Source organism: Chiloscyllium punctatum, chromosome 41 (genome assembly GCF_047496795.1).
Source record: "Chiloscyllium punctatum isolate Juve2018m chromosome 41, sChiPun1.3, whole genome shotgun sequence".
Lineage (NCBI taxonomy): Eukaryota > Metazoa > Chordata > Chondrichthyes > Orectolobiformes > Hemiscylliidae > Chiloscyllium > Chiloscyllium punctatum.
In genome coordinates, this window is record NC_092779.1 from 17,329,081 (window position 1) to 17,348,330 (window position 19,250).

Sequence of the window (19,250 nt, forward strand, 5' to 3'; positions counted from 1 at the left end):
CCATAAAAGTTCAAAACTTTTACACGGGGAAACCAACACTCCCCTCGTTGAGTGTGAATTTCGTGGAGCACAGGATTAATTTAACAACACGTTCCAGTGGAAGACCGCAGCCCCACTGACGGTAGAGTGAGTAAAGTTTTTCGATGACTCATGTGTGCAGGGTAATTTGTTTTTTTTTGCTTTATAGGAACCAGATAAACACTGGATTTTAAAAAAAATCAATAATCTCCACGGGGCGTTCATTCAAACTCCCCTCGTCCCAGCAGTCCCTTGAGCAGTAGTCTATAACGTGTTAAGAAGGAAATTGAACCCAAACACCTTCTACCAGTCTCACTTTGCACAAAATCTATATTATTTTGTCCTTGAGTTCAACACCCTCCCTTCCATAATCATCAATGTTTCAAAAATACTTTTTAAATGAGATATAATTATCTTATGTAAGAGTTTCAAAAATCATTTTCCGTAATGTCGAATTCCGAGCGAGTCTTATCCGCTGAAGTGTCCTTTAAGTTGCAAGTCTCTTAAAGGCCAGCCTTAATTTCAGTTGCACAAGGGAAATTGTACAATTGGTTCAGGAAGCACTGGGCGTGAGTTAAACGAGGGCGGGATTGGGAACTAACAGGTTGTGGAGAGGAAAGTGCCCGAGGGGTTTGATACCAGAAGGGACTGTACAGCTTTAAGGCAGGTTGGTTTCGGAGCTAGGTAGGGTTTTGGCGGAGGGCGGGCTCAGTGAGGGGGGAGGCAGGCAGGGTGTAGGTTTGACAGAGGAGAGGAAGACAACCTCTCAAAAAAAAACAAAACGCGTTTCATTCTTTGCTGCAAGGGATTGGGAAAGATGGCGTGTCGGAGAGGGCAGGTGTGGTTACCTGTGTGTGAGTTATGAGGAGGTGGAGAAGGCGAGGACTCCGAGCTATCTTCCGGGAAAGGCGTTTGTGGGGTGGGAGGGGGAGAAAGAAAGGCAGCCTCAGTCCCTGTCAGAGGACATGCTGATCCAGTCGAGTTAGCGCTGCCCAGTGTGTGACTGAGAGCTGCTCACTCATCCCTCTACCGCCTGGGTTTCCCACTCTTCAACCCTTTTGTTTTGTTAACAGAATCACAGCCAGCTTTATCAATTTCCAAATTGGTTTCCAATGGAATAATTCAGCAACTGCCTCGGGTTTGGGTGTTTAAATATATATAAATATATCTACAATTTTTTAAGTGTAAATGGCAGTGGAAAGAAACGAGCAACAACAACAACAGCAGCAGCAGCAGCAACAAGCCTCCGGGGGTAAATTGCCAGCTCCCCGGTGCCGGGATGTGGATGGGACGGTGTTGCCTTTGCTGGGGGGTCTGGGTAGGTACCAGAAGAAGATCCTGCTCCTGACCTGGATCCCCGCTGTCCTGATCGGGCTGAGCCGCAGCTCGGACTGTTTCTTCACCGCCGAGCCGGAGATCCTGTGCTGGGAGAACCGCAGCAGCAGCAGCCGCTTGGCCGGAGCTCCCGGGGAACACGCCGCTCACGCCCTGGTCTCCGCGAACCGGAGCGGCCGGACACTCACCCACAGCGGCGGCGGCGGCGGGGAACAGACGGCGGACCCCAGCCCCAGCCCCAGCTCCAGCTCCTCCTGGTCCAACAGCAGCCAGAGCTGTCAGTGCAAACACCGGGAATACAGGATACCCGCCGCCCTCACCCACAACATCGTCACCAAGGTAACGGGGTGGGGGGGGGAAGTATGGGTCTGGCGGGGAGGGGGGGGGAAGTATGGGTCTGGCGGGGAGGGGGGGGGGAAGTATGGGTCTGGCGGGGAGGGGGGGGGGAAGTATGGGTCTGGCGGGGAGGGGGGGGGGAAGTATGGGTCTGGCGGGGAGGGGGGGGGAAGTATGGGTCTGGCGGGGAGGGGGGGGGAAGTATGGGTCTGGCGGGGAGGGGGGGGGGGGAAGTATGGGTCTGGCGGGGAGGGGGGGGGAAGTATGGGTCTGGCGGGGAGGGGGGGGGAAGTATGGGTCTGGCGGGGAGGGGGGGGGCAGTATGGGTCTGGCGGGGAGGGGGGGGGCAGTATGGGTCTGGCGGGGAGGGGGGGGCAGTATGGGTCTGGCGGGGAGGGGGGGGGCAGTATGGGTCTGGCGGGGAGGGGGGGGCAGTATGGGTCTGGCGGGGAGGGGGGGGGCAGTATGGGTCTGGCGGGGAGGGGGGGGAGGATGGGTCTGGCGGGGAGGGGGGGGCAGTATGGGTCTGGCGGGGAGGGGGGGGCAGTATGGGTCTGGCGGGGAGGGGGGGGCAGTATGGGTCTGGCGGGGAGGGGGGGCAGTATGGGTCTGGCGGGGAGGGGGGGGAGGAGGTATGGGTCTGGCGGGGAGGGGGGGGAGGAGGTATGGGTCTGGCGGGGAGGGGGGGGGGTGGAGGTATGGGTCGGGGGAGGGGGGGGGTGGAGGTATGGGTCGGGGGAGGGGGGGGGTGGAGGTATGGGTCGGGGGAGGGGGGGGTGGAGGTATGGGTCGGGGGAGGGGGGGGTGGAGGTATGGGTCGGGGGAGGGGGGGGTGGAGGTATGGGTCGGGGGAGGGGGGGGGTGGAGGTATGGGTCGGGGGAGGGGGGGGGTGGAGGTATGGGTCGGGGGAGGGGGGGGGGTGGAGGTATGGGTCGGGGGAGGGGGGGGGTGGAGGTATGGGTCGGGGGAGGGGGGGGTGGAGGTATGGGTCGGGGGAGGGGGGGGGTGGAGGTATGGGTCGGGGGGTGGATAGTGTGGTGGTGGGGGCGTTTGGGTCGGGGTGGATAGTGTGGTGGTGGGGGCGTTTGGGTCGGGGTGTTAGTGTGGTGGTGGGGGGAGTTTGGGTCGGGGGGGGATAGTGTGGTGGTGGGGGCGTTTGGGTCGGGGTGTTAGTGTGGTGGTGGGGGGGGGATAGTGTGGAGGTGGGGGGAGTTTGGGTCGGGGGGAGAGTTTGGGTCGGGGGGGGGAAGTGTGGAGGTGGGGGAGTTTGGGGGGGGGGGGGGGAAGTGTGGCGTGGGAGTATGGGTTGGGGGGAGTGTGGCGGGGGGAGTATGGGTCGGGGGGGTGTTTGGGTCGGGGAGGAAGTCCGGGGGGTGGGGTGTTTGGGTCGGGGAGGACGTCCGGGGGGTGGGGTGTTTGGGTCGGGGAGGAAGTCCGGGGGGTGTGTGTGTTTGGGTCGGGGAGGAAGTCCGGGGGGTGTGTTTGGGTCGGGGAGGAAGTGGGGCGTAAGTTTGGGTCGGAGAGGTGAGTATGGGGGGTGAGTTTGGGTGGGGGGGTGTGTGGGAGGGGGGGAGGAGTTTGGGTCGGGGGGGGGGGGGGTAGTGTGGAGGTGGGGGATTTTGGGTCGGTGGTGTGTGTGGGAGGGGGGGGAGTTTGGGTCGGGGATGTGTGTGGGAGGGGGGAGGAGTTTGGGTCGGTGGTGTGTGTGGGAGGGGGGGGAGTTTGGGTCGGGGATGTGTGTGGGAGGGGGGAGGAGTTTGGGTCGGGGGTGTGTGTGGGAGGGGGGAGGAGTTTGGGTCGGGTGTGGGGGGGAAGTGTGGAGGTGGGGGAGTTTGGGTCGGGGTGGGGGGAGCGGGAGTGTGGAGGTGGGGGAGTTTGGGTCGGGGGGGGGAGTGTGGAGGTGGGGGAGTTTGGGTCGGGGGGGGGAGGGGGAGTGTGGAAGTGGGGGAGTTTGGGTCGGGGGGGGGAGGGGGAGTGTGGAAGTGGGGGAGTTTGGGTCGGGGGGGCAGTGTGGAGGTGGGGGAGTTTGGGTCGGGGGGGCAGTGTGGAGGTGGGGGAGTTTGGGTCGGGGGGGATAGTGTGGTGGTGGGGGCGTTTGGGTCGGGGTGTTAGTGTGGTGGTGGGGGGGGATAGTGTGGAGGTGGGGGGAGTTTGGGTCGGGGGTGTGTGTGGGAGGGGGGAGGAGTTTGGGTCGGGTGGGGGGGGGAAGTGTGGAGGTGGGGGAGTTTGGGTCGGGGTGGGGGGGGCGGGAGTGTGGAGGTGGGGGAGTTTGGGTCGGGGGGGGGAGGGGGAGTGTGGAAGTGGGGGAGTTTGGGTCGGGGGGGGCAGTGTGGAGGTGGGGGAGTTTGGGTCGGGGGGGGCAGTGTGGAGGTGGGGGAGTTTGGGTCGGGGGGGGCAGTGTGGAGGTGGGGGAGTTTGGGTCGGGGGGGGCAGTGTGGAGGTGGGGGAGTGGTTGGGTCGGGGGGGGCAGTGTGGAGGTGGGGGAGTTTGGGTCGGGGGGGGCAGTGTGGAGGTGGGGGAGTTTGGGTCGGGGGGGGCAGTGTGGAGGTGGGGGAGTTTGGGTCGGGGGGGGCAGTGTGGAGGTGGGGGAGTTTGGGTCGGGGGGGGCAGTGTGGAGGTGGGGGAGTTTGGGTCGGGGGGGGCAGTGTGGAGGTGGGGGAGTTTGGGTCGGGGGGGGCAGTGTGGAGGTGGGGGAGTTTGGGTCGGGGGGGCAGTGTGGAGGTGGGGGAGTTTGGGTCGGGGGGGGCAGTGTGGAGGTGGGGAGTTTGGGTCGGGGGGGGCAGTGTGGAGGTGGGGGAGTTTGGGTCGGGGGGGGCAGTGTGGAGGTGGGGGAGTTTGGGTCGGGGGGGGCAGTGTGGAGGTGGGGGAGTTTGGGTCGGGGGGGAGGGGCAGTGTGGAGGTGGGGGAGTTTGGGTCGGGGGGGAGGGGCAGTGTGGAGGTGGGGGAGTTTGGGTCGGGGGGGAGGGGCAGTGTGGAGGTGGGGGAGTTTGGGTCGGGGGGGAGGGGAGTGTGGGAGTATGGTGGGACGGGAGGAGTTTGGTTCGGGGGGAATATGGCGAGGGGGAGTATGGGTCGGGGGGGTGTTTGGGTCGGAGAGGAATCGGGGGGGGGATGGTGTTTGGGTCGGGGAGGAAGTCGGGAGGGGGGGGGGGGTGGTGTTTGGGTTGGGGAGGAAGTGGGAGGGGGGGAGTTTGGGTCGGGGAGGTGAGTTTGTGTTGGGGGTGAGTATGGGGGGGTTGAATTTGGGTCGGGAGGGTGAGTGGGTGGGAGGTGTGAGTTTGGGTCGGTGAAGTGAGTATGGGGGGGGTGAGTCTGGGTCGGGGGGGTGCGGGGGCGGGGGGAGGAGTCTGGGTCAGGGGGGTGCGGGGGCGGGGGGAGGAGTCTGGGTCGGGGGGGTGCGGGGGCGGGGGGAGGAGTCTGGGTCGGGGGGGGGGGGGTGCGGGGGAGGGGGGAGGAGTCTGGGTCGGGGGGGGTGCGGGGGAGGGGGGAGGAGTCTGGGTCGGGGGGGGTGCGGGGGAGGGGGGAGGAGTCTGGGTCGGGGGGGGTGCGGGGGAGGGGGGAGGAGTCTGGGTCGGGGGGGGTGCGGGGGAGGGGGAGGAGTCTGGGTCGGGGGGGGTGCGGGGGAGGGGGGAGGAGTCTGGGTCGGGGGGGGTGCGGGGGAGGGGGGAGGAGTCTGGGTCGGGGGGGGTGCGGGGGAGGGGGGAGGAGTCTGGGTCGGGGGGGGGTGCGGGGGGAGGGGGGAGGAGTCTGGGTCGGGGGGGGTGCGGGGGAGGGGGGAGGAGTCTGGGTCGGGGGGGGTGCGGGGGAGGGGGGAGGAGTCTGGGTCGGGGGGGGTGCGGGGGAGGGGGGAGGAGTCTGGGTCGGGGGGGGTGCGGGGGAGGGGGGAGGAGTCTGGGTCGGGGGGGGTGCGGGGGAGGGGGGAGGAGTCTGGGTCGGGGGGGGTGCGGGGGAGGGGGGAGGAGTCTGGGTCGGGGGGGGTGCGGGGGAGGGGGGAGGAGTCTGGGTCGGGGGGGGTGCGGGGGAGGGGGGAGGAGTCTGGGTCGGGGGGGGTGCGGGGGAGGGGGGAGGAGTCTGGGTCGGGGGGGGTGCGGGGGAGGGGGGAGGAGTCTGGGTCGGGGGGGGTGCGGGGGAGGGGGGAGGAGTCTGGGTCGGGGGGGGTGCGGGGGAGGGGGGAGGAGTCTGGGTCGGGGGGGGGTGTGCGGGGGTGGGGGGAGGAGTCTGGGTCGGGGGGGGGTGTGCGGGGGTGGGGTGAATTTGGGTCGGGGGGGTTGTGCGGGGGTGGGGTTGAGTTTGAGTTGGGGTGGTGAGTTTGGGTCGGGGTTGAGTTTGAGAGAGGTGGTGAGTTTGGGTCGGGGGGGTTGTGCGGGGGTGGGTTGAGTTTGGGTCGGGGGGGCGAGTTTGAGGGGGGTGGGGTGAGTTTGGGTCGGGGGTGGCGTGTGGCGGTGGGAGACATTGCTAAAATGTTTTTTGGTTTATTTTCCTTGTCATTAACATGCCTGGATGTAGCTCTGGGAGGGGTGCCAATGGAATTCGAACCCCCAGACTTTCAGCACCAGGGATGACGGCCATCTCCCCACCCCCAATACGTTTGGATACCTGGCCAAAATATCCACCCTCCTCCTTTTGGAATGTCTTGTCCATTTCTTCACTTGTGCTCCAGTTCGCTCAGTGACACCTCCCCAGTATGTACAGATTGAACAAGTCATAAAGTCATAGCGATGTACAGCATGGAAACAGACCCTTCAGTCCAACCCATCCATGCTGACCAGATATCCCAACACAATCTAGTCCCACCTGCCAGCACCCAGCCCATATCCCTCCAAGCCCTTCCTATTCATATACCCATCCAAATGCCTCTTAAATGTTGCAATTGTACCAGCCTCCACCACATCCTCTGGCAGCTCATTCCATACACGTACCACCCTCTGTGTGAAAAAGTTGCCCCTTAGGTCTCTTATATCTTTGCCCTCTCACCCTAAATATCCTGGTTGTGTTTATATCTCTGAGCCAGGAGGCCTGGGTTCATGTTCTAGGTGTGGAATGACACCTCTGCTTAAATATCTATAAAAACACAAGAACTGTGCATGCTAGAAATCTGAAAGAAAGACCAACTTAGAGCGGGAAACTCATGGGATTTGAAACACTGGCTGAGTTTCTTCAGATGTCTTGATTAGGAAATATCTGCTCTGACCACCAAATAGTTAGAGCCCAGAAGGCTGCCATTTGGCCTATAGAAGTTGTGCTGTCTCTCCCCATCTGTGATTTACTGAGCCCCAATCTATTGCCCCCTCACCCCTGTCTTTTTACACTATCTTCCCTTTCAGACAACAATCTAATTCCTTTTGAATGCCTCAGTTGAACCTGCCTCCCTCATATTATGGGGCAGCACATTCCAGCCTTTAATCACTTGCTTACCAAAAGCATTAACTCCTCCCTTTTATTCTGCTTCTTTCACCAAGCACACTAAATCCTTGGCAGCTTGTTCTCAATTATTTTACAAATGGGAACAGTTTGTCTCTGTCTGGATCCCTCATGACCTTGACTACCTGTATCAGATCTCCTGCCAGTGATATCTGTGTAATCCATCCTAACGTGCAACATATCTTCATAATTTAAGTTCCTCTTTCCTGGAATTATGTTTTGTGAATCATTTCTGTGCTCACTCCAATACTTTACTTACTTGTTCCAGTGGGTGCCCAGAACTGGTCACATTGCTCCAGGTGAGGCTGAATTAGTGTCATTATAAATTCATAAGTTCAACTGGACACCCTTGTTCTTCTACTCTACACCCCTGTTAATAAAGTCTAGGATACAACATGCTTTATTAACTGTTCACTCGGCTTACCTTGCCAGTTTTGATGATTTATGTACGTACACACCCAAATCACTTTGCCCTTGCACCCACTTTTGAATTTTGCTCTTGTTTGTATTGTCTCTTCATATGCTTCCTACCAAAATGAATCACTTCACATTTCTCCACATCGAACTAAAGTTTTCCTATGTCTGCTCATTTCACCAACCTGTTCGTGCCCATCTGAAATTCTGCTCTATATCTTTCTTGCAAGATTTATATCATCCATAAACCTCGAAATTCTGCCCTATGCACCAAAACATGTCCCATTAATATACAGTATATCAGAAAATGCAGGGTTCCACTGATACCTGACAAATTCCATTAATAAACTTCCTTTAGGTCTACCACTGCTCTCTTGCTTCTGTCTCTCAGCCAATTTCTTACCCACAATCCACGCCAGTAAAAACCATTGTGCTGTGCTCTTGAGATAATAGGTTTATAGAGTCATAGGGATGTACAGCACAGAAACCGACCCTTCGGTCCAACTTCTCCATGCTGACCAAACTTCCTAACCTAATCTAGTCCCATTTGCCAGCACTTGGGCCATATCCCTCCAAACCCTTCCTAATCCTATATCCATCCAGATGTCTTTTAAATGTTGTAGTTATACCAGCCTCCACCAAATCCTCTGGCAGTTTATTCCATCCAACACCACCCTCTGTGAAAAGGTTGCCCCTTAGGTCCCAATTGTATCTTTTCCCCCATCACCCTAAACCTATGTCCTCCAGTTCTGGACTCCCCCGCCCCAGGGAAAAAAATAACTTTTTTTTTTAACTCCCTGTCCTCCCATTCATAATGTTTCTTGGTGAAGGAGCTGGTCATGTCATGACGCAGTGCTATAGACGATGGAAGGTATATCATTTTAACAAGTGTTTAAGCCTCTATCTATGAGACTGGATGTTGAGTGATAGGAAAGGTTGGTTTTTCATCTATTGATGTGGGGTACTTCTGCTTTAGGCTTCACAATGCAGCAAACTGAAGCCAAACCAGGGAGTTCAGATCTTGAGGAAGGGAACATATCTTGTGAAGCTAATGTTAAACTGGAGTTCATAACTTTGAGAGGTCACTGTAATTTCTGTTTTAATATCCAGAAGTGCTCTGACACACCATGTATTTTTCCCATCGCTAAATCACCCGTGGTATTTTTTCCATCCATTAACTGTCACTAGTAAATCGCCCATGTTTCCAATTGAATAACTTGCATGTAAAGCCCATTAGGAGCAATGGAAGCCATTAACGGAGAGGATAATGAATCAAAGTGGAGTTGGAGGGGGAGATGAAGCATTCCACCCCCTGTGGTGGAGTTCATTGTTAACTAAGCTTTTAATAAGTTTCAGAGCACATTGTGCTCAGCTCCCTGGAACCCTTTATCTCAATGGGTTTCGCAGCTATTGACTAAATGCTATTGGGATGATGCTTTTACTGATTGGCATATTGTATATTCTCTTACTCTGCCAGTTTACACTTCCAATTTCAACTCCCAATGGACCCAACAACCAATAAATTGCTTAAATGTCTACAAGATCAACCCAATTTATGCTTTGTGCTGAGCATTCCTTATCTTAGCTGGATTGGGTGGATGCAGTTTAATGTCATGTCGTGCAGCATGATGGTAGTGTCCTTACCTTTTTGAATCCAGTTGAAGTCCCACCTGTCCCCAAAGTGTCTTGTAACATGTCTGAGCAGGTTGCTATAAAGAGTATATGCGTCTGTAATAATTTGGAATGGATCCCAGTGCTCAGGTTTTAAATAGTTTAGTTGGGCCTCATGCTATTATTTACACTGGGGTCCAGTGTTGCTTTTATTGATCTAACCAAAGTAAATTGGTTCTAGGGGAATTTTCTCTCTGCTCGGGTAGGTACTAGAGCCCAGTTTAGCTGCATAGATGCTAGGGTTTGCAGACTTGTCCATCACAGGGTCTGTTACAGCCAAACCTGGCCTTGACCTCATCCACGTCTGCGTTGGTAGTTACCAAATGAGAGCCAGAATGCTAACTTGCTTCCACTCAACCGTGATACTGAAGACAATTAGCCTAGCCTAACTAATTCAGTGTGATTGGGGTTTGAACGTGGAGTTTTACCTGTTTTCATTAAGTATTCACCTGACCAACTCAGTGGGGAAACTGCCATAGGTTTGCATTGAGGATTGATACTCCTCTGTTTTGAGTGTTGCAGAGTCAGCAATATAACTTGGTCCTGCTGTAGTAACCATTGGAGCCCTGGCACAAAGTCTACAGCTTAACAACATGAATGGTCCATCTGACTAGGAGTAATGCATACTGTAGCTATCCTCTCCAAAGAATGTAATTTTTCACTAGATTTGCATAACCCCTCTCTTTATTTTTTTAGGAAGTAAACAAAACCAGAAAGAGTAAGCAACTTGGTGTTTTTGATTTTATTAAATGTACTTGCATTATCCTGCATTTGTTCTGTCAAGGTAACTTCAGATCACAGAACTGACATCAGCGTGAGTGAGAAATGGTAATAATTGATGTTTCTCAGAGCTGGAGTTTATAATACAAACCTTTTCGATAAAGCACGTGCCTTGCCTGATAATTCCTGATCCAGGCAGTTTTAAAAATAATTGCTCTTGGATATGCCTGAAACTGGTGAGGCCGTATTTTTAGTGCTCATTCTTAGTTGCATAGAGCACATTGAGTTTACCATGTTTTCTGTGACTGAAGTCACCTGTAGTCAGAACGGGATAAGGAGATGTATTCCTTTCCCCAAAAGCTGTTAGTGAATGGATTGGATTTTATAATCATTTTGTTTATATGTCCCTTTTAAATTTCACATGTATCTTTACTCCATATTTTAATTTTTTTGTTTGATTGCCTTTCCACTTGTGTTTATATCCAAATCCAGCTACTTGGATGCCAAGATTTGACATTTGATTAAAATATTTCATCCAAAGTATTTTCTTTAAGCAATCACCCTATGTCCTCATGATTTTGAATCATGTGGGTTAATGGATTAGATCATTTGTTGTAAACCATAAAGAGAATTTCTGAAATGTTATGCCATGGAATGAAAAAGGATTGGAGCAATGTGTAGAATTTGGGTGTTGGATTAGCAAGTCTCTGTGCATTGTAGAGACAGAGTCACTATAGGCACAACTACATGGGGAACGAAGGACTGTTGTTTTGAAAAGGCTTTTGCTATATTCCCAATGGATCTTTCCTCTTGAGTTAATGACGTCAGACTAATTTGATGCAGCAACAATAATTATAGAATTGTTCTGTCATCACTGGCATGTTTCAATCACAATTATTTGTTATCAAATGACACATGGGAAGCCCTGCTCCTCAAGGCAAAAATGGCAACCATTTACCTTGCTGAAACAACAGGAATTCAGTGTTCGTGCTGTGTTACTTTCCCTTAAAAGGTGGAAGACTCTTCTAGAATCTGAATAATATGAAAGCCACCATATTATTTGTCCGCCTTCTAAATAATACCTACCAATACAAGGCATCTTCATGAAAGATTTAGGACCTGCCCACTAATGGTTAATTAATTTACCCTTTTTCAAAGTTTGTTCCATCAAGTTAAAGCAGGCTGACCAAAGAGCTGTGATGCTTTATAATTATCTGAACTCTCTGCCCTTTGTGAGAGTAATGTCAAAAAGGCTTTTGTTATGGAGATTCTTTCTCTTGACATGCTCAGAATGAGCAAGCAGCAGCAGATTGAGCCCTCTGTTGGGGTTGCTCATAGCAATGTTGTTGCTTCTTGATAGAACGATGCAGTCTAATATTTCCTTCGAAATAAAATGAAACATTGGAGACCAATTGCTGACTAAAAGAATCTTTGAAAGGAATTCAGAGGAGCTGTCTATTGCTGTCTGTTCCTTTACAATCTTTTTTTTTTAAAACTGTGTTTTAAACAAACTGTTCCAGTTTAAGTGAGTCTTTTAAACCCGATTTAATTCTTAATTTTAAAAAAAGATGCACCTTATCAGAGAACCTATTCGTATCTGTGATAACTCCCTTTGAAATTTAACAATAGCTGTTATTTTAACCTCAACCATAACAAAGGAGCAGAAGGAGGCCATTCAGCCCATTGAGTCTGTCCATCAGTCAGTCAGATCATGGCTGATCTGCTAAACCTCAACTCCACTTTCTTGCCTTATCCCTGTAATTCTTTATTCCCTTACTAATTAAAAATATGTCTACGTCAGCCTTGAATATACTTAACATCTCATCCTGTACAGCCCTCCATGGTAATGAATTCCACAGATTCATTACCCTTTGGGAGAAGTGACATGCTCCTTGTACCTGTTTTGAATAGGTACTCCCTTACTCTGAAATGATGCAATCAGTTTCTAGGCTCCTCCACAAGGATTGGATTCTTCCACAACTTCTTATCTACCCTGTCCAATCCCCTACAAAGCTTATATGTTTTAATACAACCCCCCCCCCCCCAAGTGCTAATGAGTACAATACCCACCTACTCTACCTCTGCTCAGGAGACAGTCACTTCATATCCGGGACCAACCCAGCAAACCTGTGGCTGGACAGCTGCCAGTGCCATTATATCCCCCTTTTTAGATAAGGGGGTTAGGATGGTTCACAGTATTCCACTGTGATCTAACTAAAACCTTGTATCATGCAGCAATGCTGTTTTAACATCTCAATGAGCATTTAAGAACAAAAATTCTATCTTTGTCAAGAATGTCCATCAATAATCTCAAACTGGAAATAAGCCTTTTTCCTGAAAGATATGTTAACAAAGTGGGAATCTTTTTGTTTTATTTTATGTCTGTGCAAAATAATTCAAATTAAAGGCATCTGGATGAGTATATGAATAGGATGGGTTTAGAGGGATATGGGCCAGGTGCAGGCAAATGGGACTAGATTAGTTTGGGATATCTGGTCAGCATGGACGTGTTGGACCAAAGGGTCTGTTTCCACGCTGTACATCTGACTTTGTAATTACTGGAAGTAAAGTTGTTTAACTTTTCCATCTAGAAATTGTCATAGAATATGAAGTTATGTTTTGCCAATTTGTGCAGAACTTCATTTGCTGGGATTCTACAAGTGGTATGTGCAGTGGGTTGCACAGAAATCTTTGGAGCTTCCAGCTAAGATATTGAGAAGAGAACTGGATGTGCATTGGAAAGGGAAAGGTATGCAGGGCTGTGAGGAAAGAGCAGAGCAATGAGACTAATTTGTAGTTCTCTTTCAATTGGTTGACACAGTGGGCCAAATGGCTGTCTCCTGGCTCAACAATCCTGTGACAGAGGTAAAAACAATGACTGCAGATGCTGGAAACCAGATTCTGGATTAGTGGTGCTGGACGAGCACAGCAGTTCAGGCAGCATCCAAGTAGCTTCGAAATCGATGTTTCGGGCAAAAGCCCTTCATCAGGAATAAGCTGAAGGGCTTTTGCCCGAAACGTCATTTTGGAAGCTACTTGGATGCTGCCTGAACTGCTGTGCTCTTCCAGCACCACTAATCCAGAATCCTGTGACAGTGTAAGATGCGGTCACTCAGAGTCAGGTTCCACTGTCAGAACTGAAACCTAGCAGCTCAAGAATACTGTGTAGAGGGGAATTTAAAAAAAAGTGTTGAAACCATAAAGTACCCCTCTCAGCATTTGTAAAGAAAAACTAATGTGTGTTCTGGGTAAAACCTTTTAGTCAGAGGTTCAGTGAGAAGTTTCATGGAGTACACTCTTTGTTGCATTTCTTTTGAGGTAAAGTAAGTCGAGAGGGAGGTGCTAAAGTACAGTTTTACTTCCTGATGGATTATTTTTACTGCTAAATATTCAGAGAATAGAAGATTTATGGACTGCTTGTCAGCCCACATATTTTACATTCCAATAAGATTTGCTGGTCACGAAAGCAATTAGGTATGTAGGTTTTTTCAATATAATAAATAAAAGCAGTGCATTACTGAGGCTGATAATAAAAATAAACTGCTGGAGGAATTCAGCTGGCCCAGAAGCATCTGTGCAGAGACCAGGGTTAACATTTTGAGTCTGATATGATTCTTCTTTGGGACAGAAAGAGGCTGAAAAATAGTGATGGGTCTCATGAGCTTGAAAATGTGGGGGTGATGGATGAGGAGCAAGTGGAATAAATGGTAAAAAGGGCCCTGAACCAAAGGGCCGTGTTAATGATTGGAGGAAGGGATATATACCTTTTATAGTGTTAGCACTAAAACCAAGTAGGGGAAAATTTCATTATTGAAACGTGACTGTGCTCTCAAGGCAATCTGCTACCTGGCATAACGTGGCACAGTGGTTCTCAGAATCTGTTCCCAGTCAGTGTGTTGATCCTAATGGCCTGATGCAGTCATCCTTCATGTCCCTGGGCTGCAATGGGGGAACAGTGAGTCAGGGTTTCTACTCAGTTACTCCCACAAGACTGGACTGCCCCCACAGATGTGAGGTCAAGGTGGGGTCAGGCTTGGCTGTGATGAAGTTTTATGATGAAATTGCCTCCTAGATCTCGCTGCTGAAGCACAGGCATTATCGGATTACAGGTGTATAGACTGAAAAGCCCCTTATTTCCTGTCCCTAAGATGAGGAAGAGATGCTCAATAGTGCTTTAAATATGGAGCACTTTATTTGCTAATTTAACTGGGTCTCTCGCAATGGGGAACACAGTTTAACATTTACTGCTGCTCACTTGTTTCCAAGGATTTGAGGCGAGAGCTGCTTGATTCACAAACCAAGTGGCTTTCTCAGCACTGATGGGGAGCGTGCGGCCTCTCTGTTCCTCTTACACTTACTCCTTCATCCTCCACTCTCCCAGCCCATTCTGTGGGCTGCGCTTTTGGTTCTTTCTCCTGCATCCCCTTCCCTTCTCCTAATTGCTGTGGATCGTTTCTTACACTGGTTCCTGCTGTCCGCTGCTGAGCAGGAATTGGGGCAATTATAATGAGTTCCTGACATAGTAGAAGAACTTTAATTGCTTGCACCAGCTCAGGTTCTTTAATATCAGAGTTACTGTCTCTTACCCTGCCTAGATGTCTGTTAACTTTATGCACGAAGATTTCTGTCCTGATGTCTTGAATGTTAAATCCAACCAAACTAACAGTCAGGATTTTCTACATCAAAATAAGTATGTACCTCAGAGATCCCCTGTCATTTAGTGGTTCAAGTGTTTCACAGAGTGTAAAGTGTCATAGATCAATTTGTATGTACCAGGTGCTTGAGATGCTGCATGTGCTCATCAGTTTATAAGCCTATATTGCATGATTTTCTATGTTTTGTAACTTAAATGCAAGGAATATGCAATTTGCACACAATTCCCTTTACAAATGCTGTTTGACACCAGGGGTGCCTAACTGTAGAAACAGTCCCATGCAGCATGGACACTTGGGTGGCCGAGGTATCCAAGCTAAAGAAGTGATTACAAGATCCGTTATTCCTAACTAGCAGCCTGCAAGGTTTGGAGATGGATTACAGTTTTGGAATTAGAGCTTCTATTTGTTTCACACTTTGATCATAATGTACTTTGAGGTGTTAAGTGGGCCACTTTTTTTATTCGAGTGTAGTCACTGCTTTTTTTTTCTGGTGAATATGTTACTCCAGTTTGTGCAAATCCACATCGAGCAAACTGTAAATTTCTGAAAAATAGGGGTCAGGCAGGAACGAGTCAAGGAATGAGTTACCTTCAGGTATGTTCCTCCTCATTTGGGGAAAGGGGTGGTCTAAAAGACCCAGATTTAAGGTTTTGGGACAATGTTATGGGGGTGGTGGTGCAAAAGGATTTTTTTAATGAAATGACCTGGAACTTGCTACATATGGGAGTGACAGAAACAAGCAATGATCAATGACTTTGAAAGGAAGGTAGATGAGCAATTGAGCGAAATAAACACTCTCTCAGAAAAATTCAGGCTGTTTTAATGATCATCTGAGCATGCTCAGTTTAACCCCCCCTGCTAAAAGACAGCACAGAGCCTTTGACACTATGATTCTCTGTCAGTGTTGCATTGAAACATTGACCTTGATTATATGCTCAAGTGGGGTTCGAACTGGTGACCAGCTGATTCAGAGGTGAATGATATTTCTGAGCTGAAGCTGACATTGGTTACTGAGAGCCCCCTCTGAATTCTCACTCAGTTGTGAAGTTGCAGAATTTTTTCTGAGATGTTGGGGTTCTTGAGAAAAGAAGCAAAGGCAACTTGAAATGTTATAATATGGATTAGAAGGCAGACCGTCCTGTGTGTCTCTCGTTATTCTGCTATTAATTTGTCTCTTGATATTCTGCCTTGTACTTTGTACAGATGTGTAAGCCAGGGACTAATATTTGTCTCTACATTGACTCTCTGGATGATGTGAGTGGAGGAACTATTCCAGTGTTTGAATGTTCAAGCCCATGCAAGAGATCTATAATTAATCTGTAGTTCCAGCAAATATCAGATGGTTGATCATGTAAATGAGGGAGCAAGATTGCAAAAAATAGGCTATTTTAAGTCATCCAGATGTTTCTTTAATGCACTGACAATATTTGTGCTGTACAGCTGGAAAGAACATTTTTACAATTTGCTTTTAAAATGCGTTTGACTTGGGGGGTGGGAAGTAGGAATATGAAACTATCTGAGAAACCATCCAAGTGTAAATGGCATGGTAAAGAAAATGTTTCCATTCTCTCTCTCTCTCTCTCTCTCTCTCTCTCTCTCTCTCTGGGCCTGTTTGGAGCTGTACTGAGCCTTTCTTAAAATTGAACAAGTTGGTGCTTTACATTGGGCAGGGAATAGATAAGATAGACATAGAGAGATGTTTCCACTGGCAGGTGAAACTAAAACAAGAGGGCATAGCGTCAAGATTAGGGGGAGCAGATTTAGGACTGAATTGAGGTTGAACTTCACCCAGAGGATTGTGAATCTATGGAATTCCCTGCCCAATGAATTCAGTAAATGTTATTAAAGCTAAGATAGAGTTTTTTGAACAATAAAGTGAGAGGACAGTAAATGGAGTTGAGTCCATAAACAGATCAGCCATGATCTTATTGAATGGCGGAGCAGGCTCAATGGGACAGATAGGAGTAAGTGAGAACTGCAGATGCTGGAGATCAGTACCTCGTTCCTGATGAAAGGCTATTGCCCGTAACGTCAGTTTTCCTGCTCCTCTGATGTTGCTTGACCTGCTGTGCTTTTCTAGCACCTCACTCCTGAAGGGCCAGATGGCCTACTCCTCCTCGTTCTTGTGTTCTTATGTAATTCCTGAGCAGCCAATTCTGAAAAATTGTCATCGTCAGGGAGGAGTTCAGGTGCTTTAGCATGGAGATTGACATGCATTTGGTGCCACTGTGCTTATTCCCATTCCAGCAGAACTGGAGTCCATCTGGGAATCCAGGTTGCATGGTAGGCTTCTTTCAGGTCAGCCTTAACAATGTGTCTGTGTACTCAGGGAGATGTCAGGGAGCTTGGTAAATTACAATCTATTTTACAACTGCACCATCAATGCTGTTGGAGGGCAAGCTAACAAGATCGTCCATGTCTGCAACAGAGAAAGAAGAACTGCTGTCGTAGTTGTATATCAGCATTTTGTGAGGTATCATTGCACACTTTACCAGCCTGGCAGTCCACAGATTGGCAGCATCAACTCTGTGGGCAAATCTGTTATTTGTTGCTACCTGAGTTGCAGCAAATCTCATACATTTGAGAGTCCTCTGTAGTTCTGTCTGTGCATATGCTGATTTTGATAGAGAGAATAATTGATTTTATTGACTTGGGTTAATGTCCTTCTATCCCCTTGTGAATACATAACAATTGTACTTTGAGCTCATTGTTTCACTCCAGGAGTTTTCATTTGCATGCGAGCTTCTCAGTTGACTTCTGACACTACCTGTTGACTGTCTAAATGTAATCTAATTATAAAATGCTTCTTCAGATAAAGTAACCCCACCTTCACACAACCAAGCTTAGAGTTAAAAATCACACAGCACCAGGTTATAGTTCAACAGGTTTAATTGGAAGCACTAGTCTTCGGAGCTAGCCCACAACCACCTGATGAAGGAGCAGAGCTCTGAAAGCTAGTGCTCCCAATTAAACCAGTTGGACTATAACCTGGCGTTGAGTGATTTTTAGCATCTCCAAATCAAACTTAAAGAGGGCAGGCTTATGGCTAAACAACATTATACTACTAGAGACATCTAAAATTACTTCAGTTTTTGCGAGGAGTTTTTCTACCTTTTTAAGCATTTTGTGCTGTTGAGTTATAACTATTTTTACGTTGGTCTTGTGCTGGTTAATTCTGGAAGTACAGATCTCAACATAGTTAAGGGCTAAATTGTAACAGATACGTAGGATTCTTGTTTTCAGTCAAAGGTTGGGAAACCCATTATTTATCTTTGGGTGTGCTCCTAACTGTGCGCTTCATTCGGAGAGCAGTGAATTTGCTACTCCCAACAGCAGCAGTGTAATAATATCATGCAAAATTAAACCCTCTTACAAACCATTCCTTTTCTTTCATTGTGATTTTATATTATTGATCATCACATGCTCATCTTCCAAGCTGTATACAGACTGAGGATGGCACATAGTTGTGTCAGCTTAATAGAAAGTTCATATTGATTAAAAGTAGGAAATTGTGGTTTAGTCTTTCCTGTTTCCTCTCCCAGGTAATTGGATAAAAGCAGCGTTGAAATAGATTGTTCCGGGTTCTTCCTATCGAAAACTGTCTTTCTAATATGAAACATTTTTGGGTTTTCAGTGTCACTGTGAGACATAGAGTCAGAGCTGTACAGCATGGAAACAGACCATTCGGTTCAATTCCTTCATGCCAACCAGATATCCTAAATTACTCTCGTCCCTATTGCCAGCATTTGGCCCATATCCCTCTAAACCCTTCCTATTTATATGGTACAGTTATAACATTGAAGAGGCGTCTGGATCAGTGATACCAGAATAGTGTTCAAAGTTGCCGATGCTTTTTGACTTGCTGTCATCAGGGCAAATACAAGAATGCCAAATTTCAAGCATGCTGAGTGGTTGATGAGGTCTAGCTCAACAAATAGAGGATGTGAGGCTCCCAACTAAATCTGCTTGTTTGCAGAGAGCCGACGCCTGAATATGAGAGCATGTCATTTTTAGCAGGTGGAAATGAACCACTTGGTAACCACGTGTAAAGCTCAAAACCAAATGTTTGTTGTTAGATGTGATTCTGAGATTGGGCAGCACGTGCTGCCTAATCCAAAATGTGCCAATAGCCAGACTGACAATGAGTCTGAGATTATTAGTCAATTTGTAATGTGGTTCATTTACTTTTGCTACAAGTGACTTGCATTCATCCACAAAGATCCATTCTTTACAAGTAAAAGGAACATGTGCAAGGCTTGTGTCTGGTTGAGTTATCCAAGAGCCAGGTTCTCCATGCCAGTGCCTAGGCCAGCTGGAGTTGACTTTTCAATAAATCTGCACTTTTATTGTTCAGTCGTGTAAATTGTTGTGATATTTGAAATTTGGTATTCTTGCATTTGATCTAATAAGTGCAAGAGAAAGAAAGTGTCAAATATACTTTCTTTCCCGTAATATTCTAGTTTTGCTCCATCAACTGGCTGTGAATATTCAAAATGTTACACTTGCACACTGTTTTGAGAAGATCCGAACTTTTGATAATGTATTCCATGTTGAAATAATTATGCTAATGGTACATTTTTCCTGGAGTTTGTGCTCTTAACTGTCCTTTTGTGCATTTTTGGAAGTACCTGCTATTGTTATAAGTAGCCTCATAAGTAGTGGGGTGTGCTTGTAATGAA

At 49.0% G+C, this 19,250-nt stretch overlaps 1 protein-coding gene across 1 annotated transcript in view; it reads left to right on the forward strand.

Annotated features, from left to right (window-relative positions):
• The first annotated feature begins 634 nt into the window (after positions 1-634).
• The window catches only part of LOC140464883 (solute carrier family 22 member 23-like), a 109,139-nt gene continuing 90,523 nt past the window's right edge, over positions 635-19,250 (forward strand). Inside the window, exon 1 of the mRNA XM_072560454.1 lies at positions 635-1,692. Within this exon, the coding sequence (XP_072416555.1) occupies positions 1,207-1,692 (486 nt within the window). The 5' untranslated portion in view covers positions 635-1,206. The remainder of the gene's footprint in view (positions 1,693-19,250) is intronic.